At 40.2% G+C, this 19,252-nt stretch overlaps 2 protein-coding genes across 3 annotated transcripts in view; one reads left to right on the forward strand and one right to left on the reverse strand.

Annotated features, from left to right (window-relative positions):
- Positions 1-577: 577 nt before the first annotated feature.
- Positions 578-18,852, forward strand: CTBS (chitobiase). Of its 2 annotated transcripts, XM_002715538.6 has the most exons (7): positions 578-787; positions 4,496-4,634; positions 5,808-6,016; positions 11,154-11,325; positions 12,962-13,059; positions 13,390-13,551; positions 16,329-18,852. In XM_002715538.6, exons 1-7 carry the CDS (start codon positions 605-607, stop codon positions 16,527-16,529), a joined length of 1,164 nt encoding a protein of 387 aa, XP_002715584.1. In that variant the 5' UTR covers positions 578-604; the 3' UTR covers positions 16,530-18,852. The 2 variants fall into 2 exon arrangements, with proteins under 2 accessions (XP_002715584.1, XP_089193254.1); XM_089337128.1 differs by lacking the exons at positions 578-787; positions 4,496-4,634; positions 5,808-6,016 and adding an exon at positions 7,722-7,981.
- The window catches only part of SPATA1 (spermatogenesis associated 1), a 78,760-nt gene continuing 78,356 nt past the window's right edge, over positions 18,849-19,252 (reverse strand). The window contains 2 exon segments of the mRNA XM_008264965.5: positions 18,849-18,882; positions 18,884-18,936. Coding sequence (XP_008263187.3) covers positions 18,849-18,882; positions 18,884-18,936 — 87 coding nt within the window.

Here is a 19,252-nt window from a genome sequence, read left to right on the forward strand (position 1 = left end):
CAGGCGATGGCTCAAGGGGTTGCGTTCCTGCCATACCTATGGAGTTCCCGGCTCCTGGTTTCAGCCTAGCCCAGCCCTGGCTATTGGGAGTACTTAGGATTTGAGTCAATGGACATAAGCTCACTCTGTTCCTTTATCTTTCGAATAAATAAATAATAAGTATGGGAGGAAGGGGAATTGGAGGCTTGTATTCAAACAGCCATCTTAATTCAAAAAGGACAAGATATCCGGATGCTAAAAATCTCTTGGCCACTCCAAACATCTTGTTCAGCCGTGCTTTCCCAAGACACCTTGGTTCCCCATTTTGGGGGCTCCGTCTCCCATTATGAGTACACAAGCCACCAGAGAGACCCGACGGGTTACCAACACCAGGGAGAGCCAACTACCAGTTGAACAGGGGTTTTCCGTTGGACGCCTGCTTGGCGTCCAGCACTGGCTCATTCCTGGGACACGTCCCGGGCGGCCCTTGACCCCGTCCTGGCTCCCAGCCAGGCCCTGTCCGCACCTCCCACGCCCGCCCCGCCCCGCCCCGCGCGGCCCACGCGGCAAATCGAGCCGAGCCAGGCAGGAAGAGCCCACTTCAGTGGCGCGGCGATCTGCAGGCATGGCCGGTCCGCAGCTCCGAGGCCGGCGCCTCCTCGCCCGCCGGCCGCCTCTGCCGCTGCCGCTGCCGCCGCCGCTGCTGCTGCTGCTGCCGCTGCTGACGCCTGTCCCCGCCGCCGGGAACCACTGCCCGTGCCGGGAGCCCGCGCTCTGCCTCCCGATCCGCCAGCGCCCCGACTTCGAGGTCAGCGCCTCCCCCTCTCCTCTGGGTCCGGTCCTCGAGGCCCTCGAGTCCTAAAAAGCTAGGGTGTGGGGGCCGAAACCAACTTGGCCTACTCGTCAGGGCCAGTTCCTCCGACTGGGGAAACTCCGGCTCCGAGGCGCCGACGCCCTCCTCCTGGGTCTCACTCGCATTCAGAGCCCCGTGGGCCTCCGACAGCCGGCCCAGCTCGTCACCCCGCTCCGCCCCTCTGGCTGCGCGCTGGGTGTCAGGAGCGGGGAAGCCTGGTAAGCCCGCGCCTGGCTTCCCGCAGAATCCGCGCTCCAAGGCGGGGCAGGCAGGAGGGCTTTGCACACCTTCATATTCTCACGCTGCTTGAGCCACTGCAAAAGAGGGGTAAAAATAGGCCTGCCGGTAAAGGTTGCCTCTACTCAAAGTGTTGCGAGGCTTCTGGCAGCTTCAGCGGAACACCTGCTGGGAGGTAATACTGCAATCCACCTGCCTGTTCGGCGCTTTGACGGCTGCGGCAGGAACTGTAGGTCAGGGAGGGTGGAAGGCTCAGGAGACTGAACCGAGGTTCTTGTCAGATGTGAGAAAAAGTACCGACAAGCCAGGTAGCGAGGTTTAATACAGCAGGGCATCTGCGGGGACCGATGGGCGCCTCTCCTGGAGGAATCTGGGCATGCCCATCCAGACTGAGGAAAGTGGAGCGAATACACCTGACAGGCCCGGCGGGCATCTCTGAGCCAGACTGCGGGCTGAGAGCTGAGCATACACCTGGTAACCAGGCGGGCACCTCAACAAAGGGCTCAGAGTGCAATCCGCATTTAGACACGGGAATTGGGTCCGCTTCTCCTGCTGGTTTTCCTTCCCTCACCCTCTTCTGGACAAAAGGGTTTGCTGGGTGTGAAACTGGTCAAATTCCTCCCAAGATTTACTGCGAGGTGTTATCAGCCTGTGTGCCCCCCTCCTTGACGCTGGGCAGAGAGGATCCTCCTGGGGTGTCTTCCTTGGGGAGAACCATCTACGGTGGTACTGGGTGAGGGCAGGACTTCGCAGTGTAAAATGCTGGGCCGCTTGCCAGGTGAGCTCCAAGGCTGCTAGAGGCTGCTGCCTTCCTGTCCAGGTGCTTTGCTCTCCTTAGCCCCCTCTCTCACACAGAGGCTACTTTCTATCTTCCTATCTAGTGGTATAAAGAACATTTCTGTTGTAGAGATAGAAACAGTTCCTAGTTCTTAATCTAACAGGTTAATTTTGAAGTAGGGGCATTTAAAATTAAATTTTAAAAAGCAGATATACATTGCTTAGGAGAAGAAATAGAAGTGGTGAAAGTTTACGGAGAACCTAATGCTGTGTTAAAAGGAAAACGTCAAACGAAATTGAACAGGGCTTAAGAGCAAAGTGTAATCCACAAATTGGCAGCATGTAATCATAAGAGATTCAGAGAAATTTTTTTTAAAGATTTATTTCATTTACCCGAAAGAGTTAGAGAAAGAGGCAGAAGACAGAGAGAGGTTTTCCATCTGCTGGTTCACTCCCCAGTTGGCTGCAACGGCTGGAGCTGCACCGATCCGAAGCCAGGAGCTTCTTCCGGGTCTCCCACGTGGGTGCAGGGGCCCAAGGACATGGGCCATCTTCTACTGCCATAGCAGAGAGCTGGATTGGAAGAGGAGCAGGCAGGACTAGAACTGGCGCCCATATGGGATGCCAGTGCTTTAACCCACTCTGCTACAGTGCCAGCCCCGAGAAATTTTCTTTAGCGACTAGGTCTGCCTTATTGGGGTATGATCTGGTGTAAAGTCCCTACTTGGAGGTTCGTAAGGTTTTTGATTGGTTCTCCTTATGTTCTGTTTTACTGTTTACATTGGGCTGTATTTCGCCTAAGTAGTCATACAAGATGTGAGCTGTTAGCCTCTCAATTAAAATTGTTTTGATATTTTGAAAGATTTATTGCAGAAATCAATACTTAGTGGGTAAGGCATTGTTGTAGACATTTTGGAAACCAGTTATATAAAGAAACAGAATTATGCTTATGTGTATGTTCATAATAAATGGTCTTTTTTCTACCTGTCTTGCCTATATTTTTCAAACACAAACTCTTTTTTCCATATATATTTTCAATTGATTCATATATTTTTTAAAGGATTTCTGTTGTATCAGAGGCTCTCAATTTGTTTTAAAAAATTATCAATTAAAACAGGGGAGGGGCCGGCGCCGTGGCTCAATAGGCTAATCCTCTGCCTTGCGGTGCCGGCACACGGGGTTCTAGTCCCGGTCAGGGCGCCGGATTCTGTCCCGGTTGCCCCTCTTCCAGGCCAGCTCTCTGCTGTGGCCAGGGAGTGCAGTGGAGGATGGCCCAAGTCCTTGGGCCCTGCACCTCATGGGAGACCAGGAGAAGTACCTGGCTCCTGCCATCGGATCAGTGCGGTGCATCGGCCGCAATGCACCAGCTGTAGTGGCCACTTGGGCAGTGAACCAATGGAAAAAGGAAGCCCTTTCTCTCTGTCTCTCTCCCCCACTGTCCACTCTGCCTGTCAAAAAAAAAAAAAAAAAAAAAAAAAAAAAAAAAAAAAAAAAAAAAAACAAAACAGGGGAGGAGGTTTGATAAAAATATGAGCCTAAAGAATGCGTCATTCGGTTTTGCATTCTGTAATTTTTTTATTTCACCAGCTGTTACTTAGTGGAAAAATGAGTTATGCATAGTTAACTCTGAGAAACCAGAAAAAAATTTATGAAATTAAGCAGTGTCTTAATTTTTATAGCTAATGCCCCTTCCCTATCCATTCTCTTCACAGTCACCCAGTGACCTACTTTTTATAATATAAATCTGATGTCCACTCCTGCTTAAAACTCCAGTGGCTTCCCATTGATCTCTGACTAAAATATAAAACCCTCAGAGGCCTACAGATAGCTACTTGATCTTGTCTCCACTCACCTTACTAGTTTTATCCAGCTCCACACTCTCATACTTTCAGGGTTTCTGTGGTACATGTAACCGGTTACATTGACCTTTTAGTTCCATCACCTCAAAATTCTCCTGAGGTGTAGGGACCTTGGACCTTTTTATTCCTTCTGCCAAGAATGCTCTCTTTTGTTCATAGGTAGCCTTCATCCTTCATTCCACAGATCTCCCTAAAACGTGTGGTCCACAGGGAAGTTTTCCGGCCGCACCTGGATCATAGGTCTCCTTTGCATGCTGTCATGGCCCCCAGCACCATCCTAAGTACTACTGTAATTTAGTAATTAACTCACAAGCAGGCCAGGCCTCTCTTGTTAACCTCTGTGTTCCTAGTGCCTAACAACGTAATCTCCCTATAACTTACTGAAACTTAATTAATTAATATATTGGGATAAAATTAGAATGATCATTGAGACTTATGAACTTCTAGAATTATCTGTCAGAAGAAAGATTGGAAAACATAATATCAGCTGCCTTAGAGTATGAGTAGTAGTCTTAGCAGTTTCACCAAAAACCACATCTAGTAATTCACTATCTGTGGCTCCATCTGCAAAGCCAGAGTCTTGAGTATTATCAAACTCCTCCCAGTCTCTTGCCTTCTCATTCAGTGAATCACAAAGTACTGTTAGTTTGCTGCAGGATCTCCTAGTTCTACCGCGGCCCCTCTGTTGTACTCACTGTACGCTCTCAGTGTCCACCATGGCATGTGGCTTGTACGGTCTGCATGATGTTCTTGGTTGAAGTGATGATGTTTATCCCTATTGCTCTGGCAGGTCTTTGTATTTCATGTTGGACAGAAAACTTGGAAATCTTATGATTGGACACAGATTACAACTGTGGCAGTTTTTGGAAGATACAACTCAGAACTTATGTGCCATGCTCATTCAAAAGGAGCCAGGGTAGTACTAAAAGGTATGTTTTTATTGTCCAGTCAGTTGACAAACTTATCTGTATCATTTGCTATACTCCTGACTTCCTAAAATATTTCCTTTTTGTCTTTTTTTATCCTACTATTAATTATAAACATTGTTAAATTCATTTATAGAGGCCAGTGTTGTGGTGTAGCAGGTTAAGCCTCCACCTGTGACGCTGGCATCCCATATGGGCACTGATTCAAGTCCTGGCTGCTCCACTTCCAATCCAGTTCCCTGCTAATGGCCTGGGAATGAAGCTGAGGATAGCTCCTGCACCTACATGGGAGACCTGAAAGAAAGTCTTGGCTTCAGCCTGGCCCAGGTCTGGCCATTGTGGCCATTTGGAGAGTGAACTAGTGGATGGAAGATCTCTGTGTGTGTGTGTGTGTGTGTGTGTGTCTCCTCCTCTCTCTGTAACTCTGCCTTTCAAATAAATAATAAATCTTTTAAAACTATTTTAAAAATTCATTTATAAATAGATTTTTAAAAGGAATTAAATAAACCAGTGTGTAATCTGGAGCAAAACAGTACTGTTAATTAGCATGATAGGGGCCGTCAGGTTAAGCCTCTGCTTGTGACACCAGCATCCCATAAGGGTGTCAGTTCAAGACCCAACTGCTCCACTTCTGATCCAGCTCCCTGCTCATGTGCCTGGGAAAGCAGTGGAGGATGGCCCAAGTACCTGGGCCCCTGAACCCACATGGGAGACCCGAAGGAGGTTCTGGCTCTGGTCTGGCTCAGCCCTAGCTGTTGTGGCCATATACAGAGTGAACCAGCAGATAGAAGATTTCTCTGTCTCTCTCTCTTCCTCTCTCTCTCTCTGACTCTCCTCTTCACTATAACTCTGCCTTTCAAGTAAATAAAAAAATTTTAATAAAATTAAAAAATAATTATCATGATAACAGTTAGTCATAATCCACAATTTCTGCTGCTAATTTGAACAAGGTTTTACCAATTATTATATAATGATTATTGTGGAGATTAATGAGTAATGAGTATTTGTTACTTTGGCGTATTATTTTTCCATCTGGAAAACTTCAATTAGGGGCTTAGAATTCCAAAATAGTAAAGTATCTTAAAGACATCTTGATATCTTTGGGAATCAGTTTGTGAATAAATGTCATTAAACTGAAAAATATGTATGTATAAAAGATGTATCCTTTTTCCATAGGAGATGTATCTTTAAAGAAGATAACTGATCCAACTTTCAGAGCATCCTGGATAGCTGAAAAACTGAAATTGGCCAAAGCGCAGCATATGGATGGAATTAATATAGACATAGAGCAAGAAGTTACATGTTCATCTCCAGAATATGATGCATTAACTGCTTTAGTCAAAGAAACCACGGATGCATTCCATCATGAAATTGAGGGATCACAGGTAAAAACTCATTTTTGGGGAAATCCCATACTTTCCCTATCAAATTGTACTCATGAGGAGTCCTAAAAAAGAGTCAATTCCTGTGTATATGCATCTGCACAAACACAATAATGCAATCTTAGTGTTGTAGTGATGGAATGGGAAAGAATTTCAGCACTTATTTAGTAAAAAAAAATTCTGATGTTCTTATTTAAGGAATTTTAAGACACTGAATCTGTTCTCTATTCATGTCAAAACAACACACGTGGATTGCCCCACTACTTGCGTTGCAGTAGGTTTACAAGCATTAGATAGGTAATGGGGGCAGCAAGGATCAGGGAGCGCCTACCTGGCTTCCACCCATGCAGGACTGAAGCAGCTCTTGCCTAAGCATACAACTAGTGAGCAGAAAACTAGTGCTGGGGAAGTGTCTCACTTGCTCTATAGTCTGAATTTCTTTCTTTTTCTTTTATTTATTTTTTTTTTGACAGGCAGAGTTAGACAGTGAGAGAGAGAGAGAGAGACAGAGACAGAGACAGAGACATAGAGAAAGGTCTTCCTTCCGTTGGTTCACCCCCCAAATGGCCGCTACCGCCAGCACTGCACCAATCGGAAGCCAGGAGCCAGGTGCTTCTCCTGGTCTCCCATGGGGTGCAGGGCCCAAGCACTTGGGCCATCCTCCACTGCACTCCCTGGCCACAGCAGAGAGCTGGCCTGGAAGAGGGGCAACCGGGACTGAACCCGGCGCCCTGACCGGGACTAGAACCCGGTGTGCCGGCGCTGCAGGCGGAGGATTAGCCAAGTGAGCTGCAGCGCCAGCCTATAGTCTGAATTTCTTGCAGAGGACCCAAGGCCTGATAGGATTCAAGGGCTAAATCCACAGAAATCTTCAGAGTGACGACAGTAGGCCATGTGCTTTTCCATGGCCATAACGAGCATGATTACATCAGATCACAACACAGGGCATCTTACCAGGCAATGTGTAGGTACCTAAGGATAGTGTGACTCCAGATCAGATTCTCAGACCTGGCCACATGGTAAGATAACAACAGGTCTTAAAAAAATAAATACATGCACGTGTGCATCTGTACAAACACATACCTATACCAGGTAATCCCTCCAATTTTTTAAAGTTCAGTTTATTTATTTTCATTAATTAATTAAAGGCAAAGTGCCTATCCACTGGTTCGCTTCCCAAATATTCACAACAAGCAGGGCTGGGCCAGGCCAAAACCAGAAGTCTTGAACTTCACATGGGTTTCCCACATGGGTAGCAGGAACCCATCACCTGCTGCCTCCCAGGGGTATACATTGGTAGGACAATGGATCAGAAGCAGATCAGGGACTTGAATGTGGGTACTCTGATATGGGATGTGGGTGTCCCTAGTGGCGTCTTAACCACTGTAGCACAATACCTTCTCCTGAGAAATTATTATTCAGAGGTTTTGAGTGATCTCAGAACCCATAATTTATAAAAGTTTCACAGTTGATTATTGTGGGGAGCAACCCAGACTGGACTGAGTTACTCGAATTAAGACTTATTCTATGCATCTGCTCTCCCACAATATGGTGCTGGGAGAGGAGAAAACAGCTTCTACGCAGCTGCCTCTTGCCAACTTGAGTGATGACCTCCAGGAGCTGATCCTGCTCCTGATTGGAGGAGAGCAGCTACTCGGCGTGTGGGCAGCCGAGTTAGGATTGGCGGAGGAGGACTATAAAGGAGGAGAGAGACGGCATGCACGAGGAACATCTAAGGGGAACATCTGAAGGAACACCTGTGCAGCCCCCAAGAGAGCCGGCCTGCGGTGTGCCGCTCCCCCGCGGAAGTGGGGAATGTGGCAGGGGGAACCGCCCTTCCACGGAGGTGGAAGGGTCGGTAGCCAACCCGGGAAGAACCAGCAGCAAACCCGGGGAGGGCCGAGCAGACAAAAGAACAACGCAGGGTCCTGTGTCGTTCCTCCACGAAGACGGGGAGCGACAATTACAGTTAAGCGTTACTGGTCTAGACAATAAGGTTTTTTTTTTTTTTTTTTTGAAGAAAGAGACCAGCTCTTTGATGTGAAACACACTATTTAAAATCCGTTTACTTAGTGAATGAATAATCTTTTAAAATTTTAAATTAAGGGGCTGGCACTGTGGCTCAGTGGGTTAAGCTGCAGTCTGCAGTGCTGGCATCCCATATACGGGCCTGGTTTTGAGCCAGGTGGAAGCCAGGACCTTCTTCAGGGCCTCCCACATGGGTGCAAGTACTTGGACCATCTTCCACTGCTTTCCTAGGCCCATTAGTAGAGAGCTGAATCAGAAGTGGGGCAGTCAGGACTTGAACCAGTACCTATATGAGACGCTAGTGTTGCAGATAGCAGTGTAACCTGTTGCACTACAATGCTGGCCCCAGTCACAGATTTTTAGAAAATATTTTTGATCTCCAGTTGGTTGAATGCAAGGATGCATGATCCATGGATATAGAGGGCTGACTGTACTTAAAATGTAGAGCCTTTGAATGACCTGGGAGCATTCACGTAAAATCTCCCAAGATTGATCCACTGGGCCTGGGATACAGCCTGAGAACTGCATCTTTGTCAAGTGCTGTAGATGATTTTTTTGGTTGTTATGCATTTGAGAATCATTGGTAAAATAATAGCTGATGTGAGTAAGGAAGTTTTATCACTAGGGAAACTTCAGGTGAGTACTATGTAGATGAGGAGTAACAAGTTCCTGGCATGCAGGCCATAATACTCCCCTCACAAATTTTGGTTTCAGAAATTGTTGTTTCATTCTCTAGCTAGTTGTTACTAATAGCTTAAGATTGGTGTGTGCCAATAACTATTTGCCAGTCCTGATTAAGCTATAATGAAAAGGCCAGGATGAAGACTGAGGAAAACCTCTATGTAGGAGCATCTATTTCCATGTTTGAAGGGCATGTAGAGTGGCTGCGGCTACTGTGTCAGGTTCCTGTTAAGTGAGTTAAATGGAGGTACAACTGTACAGAAAGGCCAGATTGTGGAAGATCTAGTGTATCAGGCTGAGGGGTATGCCATTTTATGCTGTTTATAATGGGTTATATATGTAGAACAGTGTTTTGGGATATTATTTTGTAATAGTATGTAAAACTATAGGAGAAAGGAAGACTCGTAAGAACTAATTTATCAGTCCAATAATGAGAGATTTATAGTTTGGACTGAGATGATGACATAACCCTAACACATTCAGCAGGTGTTAAAATAAATTTGTTTTGAATTAATGGATTATTGGAAAGGAAGAAGCAGAGCTAACTGTGGGAGGCCACTCAAAGGAAAAAGTGAGACTGGATTTGGAATGTGAGAGAAGAGTCAAAAAATGGCCAAAAGATTCTTAAACTGGTGACCAGAAAAGAATAAAAAATAAAGCAAAACTAAGAAAGGACTAAAATAGGGAGAATAGAAGGGGAAATGAGTTTTGGGGAAAAGATGACGATTTAAGTTTATGAAATTGTGCTCATAAAAGTAAAGAGCTAAAAATGCCTTTGAAGAGTTCTTTTTCCTTTCTTAGTTTCATAAGTGAGAAAACAGAGTCAGAAGCTTTAAGTGACTTCACAGTGATACAGACCTGGTTATAACACAGCCAAGACTAGAAGCCACATCTTTTGATTTCTGTATCTAATATATATCTTTTCAGAAATATGAGGTAAACTATGACAGAAAATTCAGGTGGTAGTTCTCTTAATACTCAAGGGAAAGGTAAAGACTTTCAAAATAGATTTGAAATTTCCATACTTAGATGTATTTATTTATTTTCTCAATTCCTATCATGTAGTTCCCATTTTGAAAAAGGAGGCAGTGACAAAATGGGGTCCAATTTTACTTCATAACCTATTTTGTTGGAAAGCCAGTCCTTGTAAAGCTGAGCTTCTTTTAGTATTAATGTTAATATTCAAAAAATTGAGAGAGAACTGAGAAAATCCTAAACAGAGCTTTGGTAGGAAAAATTGGTCAAAATATAAAAACTTTACCTCCAGTATCTCAATTTTTTTTTAAAAAAAGATTTATTTCTTGAAAGGAAGAGTTAAAGAGAGAGCAAGAGCAAGGAGTGGGGGAGGGAGGAGACAGAAGGAAGAGAGAGACAGAGAGAGAAGGAGAGAACCATTGGTAAAATAATAGCTGATGTAGTTCACTCCCACGTGGCTGCCAGTGGCAAGGGCTGGGTCAGGCTAAAGCCAGGGGCTTCAACTAGTTCTCTCAGCATGGGTTCAGGGACCCAAGTGCTTGGGTCATCTTTCACTGCTTTCTCAGGTACATTGGCAGTGAGCTGGATCTGAAGTGGGGCTGTAGGAACTGGCAACCACATGGGATGCCTGTGTGACAAGCGGTGGCAACTTAATCAGTTACGCCACAATGCCAGCCCCATCAACTTTTGTAATAATTAATTATTAGGTGCTATTGAGTGTCTAGTTAAGGAGAAAAAACCTCTAATGAAGTTTTAGAATATTTATATACATAAATAAAGCTGGTTAATATTTGGCTAAAGCAATAAACAATTTAAAGAGTCTCTCAACATTCAAAATGAAAGACAATACATCACTCAAGTTTTATTTGAATATTTCAATAAAAGATCATTTTAAATGATTTTTTTGCCATTTTGAGTTGATTATAACTGTGGGCCATAAAACACCACTATAATATACTATTGGGCCAAAGCTACCAATTAACGTGATTGTGCATCAGAAGCTTAACCTCACAACCCAGTCTGCTTGTGTCATCAGGTGACCTATTTTGCCCCCACACTACCTTTAATAAGTATTGTATTTAAATTCTTTTAGGGTTCCTTTACTCTCCAGTTACTCAGCTTCCCCCTCTCCCATTGTCATTAAATAGGCTTCTTTCAATCAGTTGAGTTACCAGCTGATTGAAATCATTTGGGTATCAAGCTGCTCTTCTATAGAGAGCCCTGGTCCTAGTCATTGTATGTCCAAACATATGTCTGGGCCAGTTGAATGTAGTAAAAAAAATATATATTTCTTAGTACTGTTGTAGCTCTGTATATGTAAAACTCAACATTTATACACTTTAAGTAGTTCTTTTTTTCTTGGGTAGCATGAGGTAAGAGAATATAGAATAAAAAAATCTGATATAATATAGACATTTGATCATGTTACACAAAACAATTTGTGTTTTTCTCACAGGTAACCTTTGATGTTGCTTGGTCTCCAAAGAATATAGACGGAAGGTGCTATAATTATACTGGAATTGCAGATGCTTGTGACTTTCTCTTTGTGATGTCTTACGATGAACAAAGTCAGGTCTGGTCAGAATGTATTGCAGCAGCCAATGCTCCCTTCAATCAGACATTAACTGGTAAGAAGCCACAAAGTGATCATTTATTAGTAATATTAATTCCAGAATCTCAAACATTAAGATATCTTGTGGTATTTCTAAGTTATTTGTATACCCTTTCCATTTGTAAAGCTTGTTTGAAACATGTAAAAGTCACTTAATTTGAAGGGTTATTTAATGTTTACAGAATGTTTCTAAATTTGCCCGTAATTCATATAACAATTTATGGGATTGATATATTACCATTAACCTTCTATTATAGATGAGATGAAAAGAGCTCATGGTTGCATATCTAGTAAATATTATAAATCAAACAGGTATTCTAACCTTAAGTCCAACTTTTGTCATGAAATTACATGAAGAAGATACTTGCTTATCTAGAACTTGATAGGATATTTTTGTTGAAATAATCTGTTAAATAATAGCAAAGATAATTTTGGTATGGGTACCTCCTATATTTGGGATTGACTATCTTATTTAACATTATTACTTATATTAAAAATTATATTCCTATTGTAATTAAGACTACTTCTGACCTATCAAGTTATAGTATCTGTATTACCCTCTCCAAGAATGGTTTGTATCCTTCAGTCAATTGAATAAAAGATTGCTTGCTATCTTTTGGACTCAACTGAAATCTTCTGGATACTTGGTACTGATTACTTGTTGACTGATTTGCAAATAAAATTTTTTCCTCTTTCACGTAAAGGTAAAAATCTTAGAACCCAGTCTCATTTAATCATATCATGATGGTGGGACAGAATAGGCTGATCATAAATATCTATTATTTAAATTTTAAAATTAACTTTCATTCTGTTAAAATTACAAAGAACTTAATTCAGTGTTCTCCAACTGTGTTTCATGGAAGAGATATTATGTTTTATCAGTAAAAGGTTTATTATCAACTATGTTTTGGAAACAAAGCATATCCCATCCCTCTTTTAGATGTTTATCAGTACAGAGTGATATTAAAGGGTCTGAAAATGCAATTAAATGTATTTAACTCAACATTCTAGATAACCTGTGAGTATCTCTTTGTAAGAAAATATGTTTTGGCGCGGGGGTATAGCTCAGTGGTAGAGCATTTGACTGCAGATCAAGAAAATATGTTTTACAGTATTGGGTAAGGAAAGGATTGATAGTACCAAAATTTATTTTTCTCTTTCTTTCCTCCAACTACAGATTGTCTACTATAGAATAAGAGGGGGGACATTTCCCATCCCTAGCCATCACTAAGATCCTTATAGGATATTGTAAACACAGAACACTTTTGCTTTCTGAGACCATCAATGTCAAAAGTTTAAGATTTATACAATTTTGTTAACACTTTTTAGATATATCATATCTTAGCAGTTAATGGATAACAATTAGCATGTTTTCCTGAAATGTGTCATTCTTAGATTTTGTAATTTTTCCTTCAATATGATCTTAATTATTTTGAAAACTTTATCTTATCCAGAAAGAAACAGCTAAGAAAGGAAGATATGGGTTATAGTTTTTAAGGAATTACTTTTATTATGTTATGTTGGAGAAACTTTTAGTACTTTGCATAAATGTACTTGTTTTTACATACCTAGATTCTGAGTGTTGCATGGCTTTTATGAACACATTAGCAGACAAAGAGAAACAAATATGCTTATTCTGTCTTACTGACTAGGATATAGAGACTACATAAAGATGGGCATTAACCCTAAGAAACTTGTAATGGGTGTTCCCTGGTATGGTTATGATTACACCTGCCTGAATCTATCTGAGGTAAGAATAGGTCATTTGTTATCTCATTTTTTCTTGAATATATAATATTTTATAACTTCTTTTGTTTCATTATAAATATACAAACTTTAGAATTTCTGAAATATACTTTGAGACCAATAATTACGTATTTTAAATTATTTGATCTCATGGCAGCTTTTGATTGTGATACAATTTCATCTAATCATTAAATTTATTTAAACTTTTATTCTATAAAGTCAGGTTTTCTACTAAAAGCATGTATTTTATACCAGTTTTTGTTTATTTTTCTGATTTGACACCTAAGATTTGTTTAATCGATAATCTATAACGAGAACATTTTTGCATTTCTAGAGTCATGTTTGCACCATTGCAAAAGTCCCTTTCCGGGGGGCGCCCTGCAGTGATGCTGCAGGACACCAGGTGCCCTATAAAGTGATTATGAAGGAAATACATAGTTCTATTTCTGGAAGCCAATGGGATGAAGATCAGCAAGCTCCTTATTATAACTATAAAGTAAGACTTTCTACATGTTATGATCCTTATATTAGTTTTATAATTATATGTTTTTATAATTATATATTTGATAGTAATAATTTCTATCAGTTTTATTTCAGGGCAAAACATTCAGACATGAGTAAACTTGTCTTTGACCATACATTTCTTATATATAAAATTATAATTGATAAACATGTATACAGCTTTTCAGTTACATAGAAAACTCTAGTGTAGAGCTTTCTGAACTTTAGAATAAAAAATATATACTTATTAGCATAAACTCTGCCTTCTTACATGGTCTTGACAACAGTAGCTTCATCTTGGACTCAATATTCTAGAAGGCACATATGCCCAAACCATGCCTAAATCAATCTACAAATATGTCATTTTTCACCCTTTGATCCTTCACTATTTTGATCCATTTGACTTTCTTAACAATGTCAAAAAGGCTCTGGCGCTGTGGCATAGCGGGTAAAGCCACTGCCTGCAGTGCCAACATTCCATATAGGCACCAGTTCGAGTCCTGGGTGCTCCACTTCCGATCCAGCTCTCTGCTATGGCCCAGGAAAGCAGCGGAGGATGGCCCAGGTGGCTGCACCCATGTGGGAGACCCAGAGGAAGCTCCTGGATCCTGGCTTTGGATCAGTGCAGCTCTAGCTGTTGGCAGCCATCTGGGGAGTGAACCAGTGGATGGAGGACCTCTCACTCTAACTCTGTCTCTGTCTCTGCTTCTCTGTAACTCTGCCTTTCAAATAAATAAATAAATCTTTTTAAGAAAAAGGTTCAAAGCACTAGTTAGAATGACAACAGAAATCAAAGATATATGGAGTACATTTTTGAGTTTGCCCCTGAGACTTCAAAAATCTTTTATATTTAGGTACAGGTTCTTCTGGTTGCCTTTAAATTGTGAATCACAACTGATATGAGACCATGCTTGGCTTTGTCTAGTTCTAAAAAATGGTAAAGAATAGAACCCAAGATACAGAATGGGATGTTTATATGTAATGAATCTATTATATTAAATATGCCACAGTTTATTAATTTACCAACTGACTGTTGTCCTTTTTTTTTTTTTTTTTTTGACAGGCAGAGTTAGAGAGTGAGAAAGAGAGACAGAGAAAGGTCTTCCTTCCGTTGGTTCACCCCCAAATGGCTGCTATGGCCGATGCACTGTGCCGATCCAAAGCCAAGTCCTTCCTCCTGGTCTCCCATGCGGGTACAGGGCCCAAGACTTAGGCCATCCTCCACTGCCCTCCCGGGCCACAGCAGAGAGCTGGACTGGAAAGGAGCAACCGGGACAGAATCCGGCACCCCAACCGGGACTAGAACCTGGAGTGCTGGCGCAGCAGGCAGAGGATTAGCCTAGTGAGCCACGGTGCTGGCCGACTGTTGTCCTTTAAAGAAATCATCTTAGGAAACTATTCCAATTCCAGGAGAATGCTACCGTAAATAAAAATATCACTAGCATTCATTGTTAGTTGCCTTTAAGAAATATCCTAGATGTATGTAAAAATTGGCAAATTATTTTTAGTTACAGATCTTTCTATTTTTACCTCCTATCTTTTTTCCTTTCCATTACCCTTTTGCCTAAATCTGATCCTATCCTTTTCCTTTATCCTTTTTTTAAATTTTTTTAAATTTTTATTATTATTATTTTTTTGACAGGCAGAGTGGACAGTGAGAGAGAGAGACAGAAAGAAAGGTCTTCCTTTACCGTTGGTTCACCCTCCAATGGCCGCCACGGCCGGTGCACCGCGCTGATCAGATGGCAGGAGCCAGGTACTTATCCTGGTCTCCCATGGGGTGCAGGGCCCAAGCATTTGGGCCATCCTCCACTGCAATCCCTGGCCACAGCAGAGAGCTGGCCTGGAAGAGGGGCAACTGGGACAGAATCCGGTGCCCCAACCGGGACTAGAACCCGGTGTGCCGGCGCCGCAAGGCAGGGGATTAGCCTAGTGAGCCGCGGCGCCAGCTTTCCTTTATCCTTTATCCAATAACTCATGTGCCTCCTAAGAGAGACTGATAGTATAAGGCAGAGGCATCACCTAGTTGAAGAGCTATGCAGAGTGGAACATGAGCATATCCAGAATCTAATTTGTGGTTCTTAATCAGGTATGTGTTAAACCGCTCATACAGTCCAGACCTAATAGGCTCTTAGAATCAACTTTGCAATACCTATAAAAGGAGCACTTTCCTTCTCTGTTGTTACCTTTTGATTTGACTGATTCATCACAAACAAAATCATCTGTCCAGCTCCTAGCTATGCACATTTCCAGGAACTGTAGGGAATACAAAAATGTGTATTAGCTAGTTTTAGAACAGCGATTCATCTTAACTTTGGCTGCATATCAGAATTACCTAATGGAATATTAAAAGAGCAAACTAAAACACTCTAAATGTCATTGCATCAACCCTGGACAATTTTGATTCAGTAAGGTTTGGTGTGATGTGAGTACCAGATATCTTTACTTTCTAAAGCTCTATAAGTGATTCAGATTTTCATCTTGGCTGATAATCATTAGGTCAGAGTAAGGAAAGAATCTCAGGACATGAGAAGGACCTTAAAGAGCAGATTTTAGGAGATTAATTTGTGTAATCTTTAATATTATTACAAGTACCATAAACAATAATATCTAGAAGGCATCATATATGGAACCATGAAATAATAGAATGGGAAAGTATTACAAACTAAGTTTCATTATTTCATTGTATATTGTTTGAGTTCTTGGATTTAAGAATTTTTTCCTCTTATTGTACTGAATACTTCAAATTTCCATTCTAATTTATTTGTATAGGATCCTTCTGGCCAGTTACATCAAGTGTGGTATGATAACCCTCGGAGCATTTCCTTGAAGGCAGAACATATACCACAGTATGGCTTACGCGGTATTGGCATGTGGAATGCAGACTGTCTTGACTACTCTGGAGGTGCTGTAGCCAAACAACAAACTGAAGAAATGTGGAAAGCCCTAAAGCCGAAACCAGCACAGAGATGAACATCTTGTGTCAAACTACTAACGATTTAGAAAAACGATCTATATAAATAGTTTCTTGAAGAGATAAAAAATGTATTCCTTTTTGTTATGTTTCTATATACTTTTCTTATTAATATACTGAGAAAAAAAACCCAGATAAAGAATAAAGAAATGATTTGATTTGAAAAATACAAATTTCTGGGGCCGGCAATGTGTCATAGTGGGTAAAGCCTGTGACACTGGCATCCCATATGGGCGTCAGTTCGAGTTGTGGCTGCTCCACTTTTGATCCACAGCTTTCTGCTAATACACCTGCAAGAGCAGCAGAGGATGGATGAAGTCCCTGGGCCCCTGCACCCATGTGGGAGACATGAAAGAAGCTCCTGGCTCTGTTGTGGCTATCTGTGGCATGAACCAGCAAATGAGAGATCTCTGTCTCTCCCTTTCTCTGTAATTCTGACTTTTAAATAAATAAATAAATCTTAAAAAAAAGAAGAAAGTTCTATCTTTAGTATCCAGGGAACAAAGGGAAGAAACAAGTCAGCTTACTATGTTAAATAGTCCTCTGTTCCAATACTATAATGTAATTAAAAAAAATTCCTTTCAAAATGTTATACTAATCTCCCCCACCATTGATATTAAAATATACATTTATAAATCAATGTTGGTTTTAAAAACATATAATTTGAAATGTAAATTGTTTTCTTAAGATTTTTTAAAAACCTAGCTCTTGAGAAACAGTTTGTGCTGTGCTTATTTTTTTCTGTAGATCTTTAATTTAAAATATAGAATATACATGTCTCCTCTTGATCAAAGTAGTAAAAATAATTTTTCCGGTTCCTGACACTATATGGAGTGTACACATGTTCTCTGAGGTACTTGGAATAGATTCATTTAAACCTCCAAACATGTGAATGAGAGAAAAACAATAATGCAAAGAATTAAATGTACCCACAAAATGTAAGAACAAAGCTTGGTAATATTTTGAATTAGTAAGTTAGGGCTGCCTAATATTTTCTAACTAGATTATTTTTATGAGGTTTATCTGTAAAATATTTTTCAATAGGAATAACTTGGTTTTATTAACTATCATTTATACCTCTAATTACTCATATCCATTTATGGACATCTATAATTTACTTATTGGATAGTTTTCTTTTTCTATATTTGCATTTTATATTTAACTATCTAAAGACATTGATTAATCTTACCTTTTTAAAGATTAATTTTATGAAAAGAACTTTTCTAAATGTTATGAAGTCTCTGTTCTCTTTGTCAAGGCAGTTAAGGACAACACCGTTTTTCACTTATATTAGTTCTTCTAAACATACAGATTAAAAATGTGCATCCTTGAACTCTAGATTTACATAAACCTTGCCTTCCCTAAACATTCTCCCCTACCCCAACTAGAATAAATTGATGATTCAACTATCTGTTATGAAATTACATTTCCTATTTACATAATTGTTTATAACAGTAAAATGAACTAATTCTATAATACATATGGAATCATTTTGTAGTTTTAAAATAACTTTATATATTTAAATGTTTTATATATATATTTCTATTTCTGAAAAATGAATTCTGAAATAAATATACTAATCACTTTCATTAGATATAAATTCAATATATCTATTCTACCTCCAGATTACATTAGATTATGATAAAATAACAAATTAAGTGTATTTTCATGCAAATGTATCGATCTTTGTTAATACATTTTTCTTTGTAATTGGATTTTTCAGTTATATTTCTTCTTAAATTTTAAGATTAAAAGTGAAAAGCAGAATGGGCATTTGGTGCAGCAATTGTCACTTGGGACATCTTCATTCCATGTGGGAATGCCTGGGTTCCAGTCCTGACTGTACTTGAGATTCCAGCCTCCTCCTAATGTGTTCTCTGAATGCAGCATGTGATGGCTCAAATACTTGGATCCCTGCCATCCACATGGGAGACTTGGGTTGAGCTCCTGACTCCCGGCCTCAGCTTGGCCAGCTCTATTTGTTGCAGGTATTTGTGTAGTAAACCAGCAGATGGGAAATCTCTGTCTGCTTCTCTGCTTTTCAAATAAATAAAATAAATTTTAAATGTTTAAAATGAAAGCAATTATAAAACATAGTACTGTAAAATAACAGGTAATAGACTTGCAATCTTCAAAAAACAAATAGCAACCATTCTGCTTTATGTTACAATTAATATTTCCAGAAATTGTTTGTAATATGTTAAAAATGAAGAAAGATAAGCCTTATAATTTATATAGAATATTACCGAAGAGAACAATAAATAAATCTTCTCAAAAATTTAAATTTTTTAACAAATAAAAATTTTGAATTAACATACCTAATTGTGATTGTAAAGATGGGTTATTTTTTTTCTGTGCCAGTTCAGCTTTCAATGTTCGTAAATCTGAAACAGCTTGTTTTCTCATCTATAAAAACAATTACCTTTTAAAAATGAACTCCATTTTACCTTTTTAAAAGAGCACCATAATCTTCATGTAAATAAGGTTTTTAAAAATAACTACTTTAACCATTATTTGCCTTCAGTGATTCCATAAGTATAATAAACATGTAGGTCATAAATTCTGCTTAATTATCCTGCTTATCTATATGTTATGGGATAATTTCCTTTATAGTGTAAGGCTACTTCAAAAAGATTGTGGAAAAATGAAATTAAAATATATTTATTGTGGCACAAAAAATCTTGAGATCCATGCATAGTTTTTTCATAACAGACTTTTCATT

Source organism: Oryctolagus cuniculus, chromosome 7 (genome assembly GCF_051225735.1).
Source record: "Oryctolagus cuniculus isolate XC-2025 breed Fujian yellow rabbit chromosome 7, ASM5122573v1, whole genome shotgun sequence".
Taxonomy (NCBI): domain Eukaryota; kingdom Metazoa; phylum Chordata; class Mammalia; order Lagomorpha; family Leporidae; genus Oryctolagus; species Oryctolagus cuniculus.

Bases quoted from the DNA above. Each gene is read 5' to 3' on its own strand.
- CTBS (XM_002715538.6), top strand. From the start codon at position 605: ATGGCCGGTCCGCAGCTCCGAGGCCGGCGCCTCCTCGCCCGCCGGCCG. The intron at 788-4,495 runs GTCAGCGCCTCC...TTGCTCTGGCAG, and splicing joins GCCAGCGCCCCGACTTCGAG to GTCTTTGTATTTCATGTTGG. The intron at 11,326-12,961 runs GTAAGAAGCCAC...CTTACTGACTAG, and splicing joins CTTCAATCAGACATTAACTG to GATATAGAGACTACATAAAG.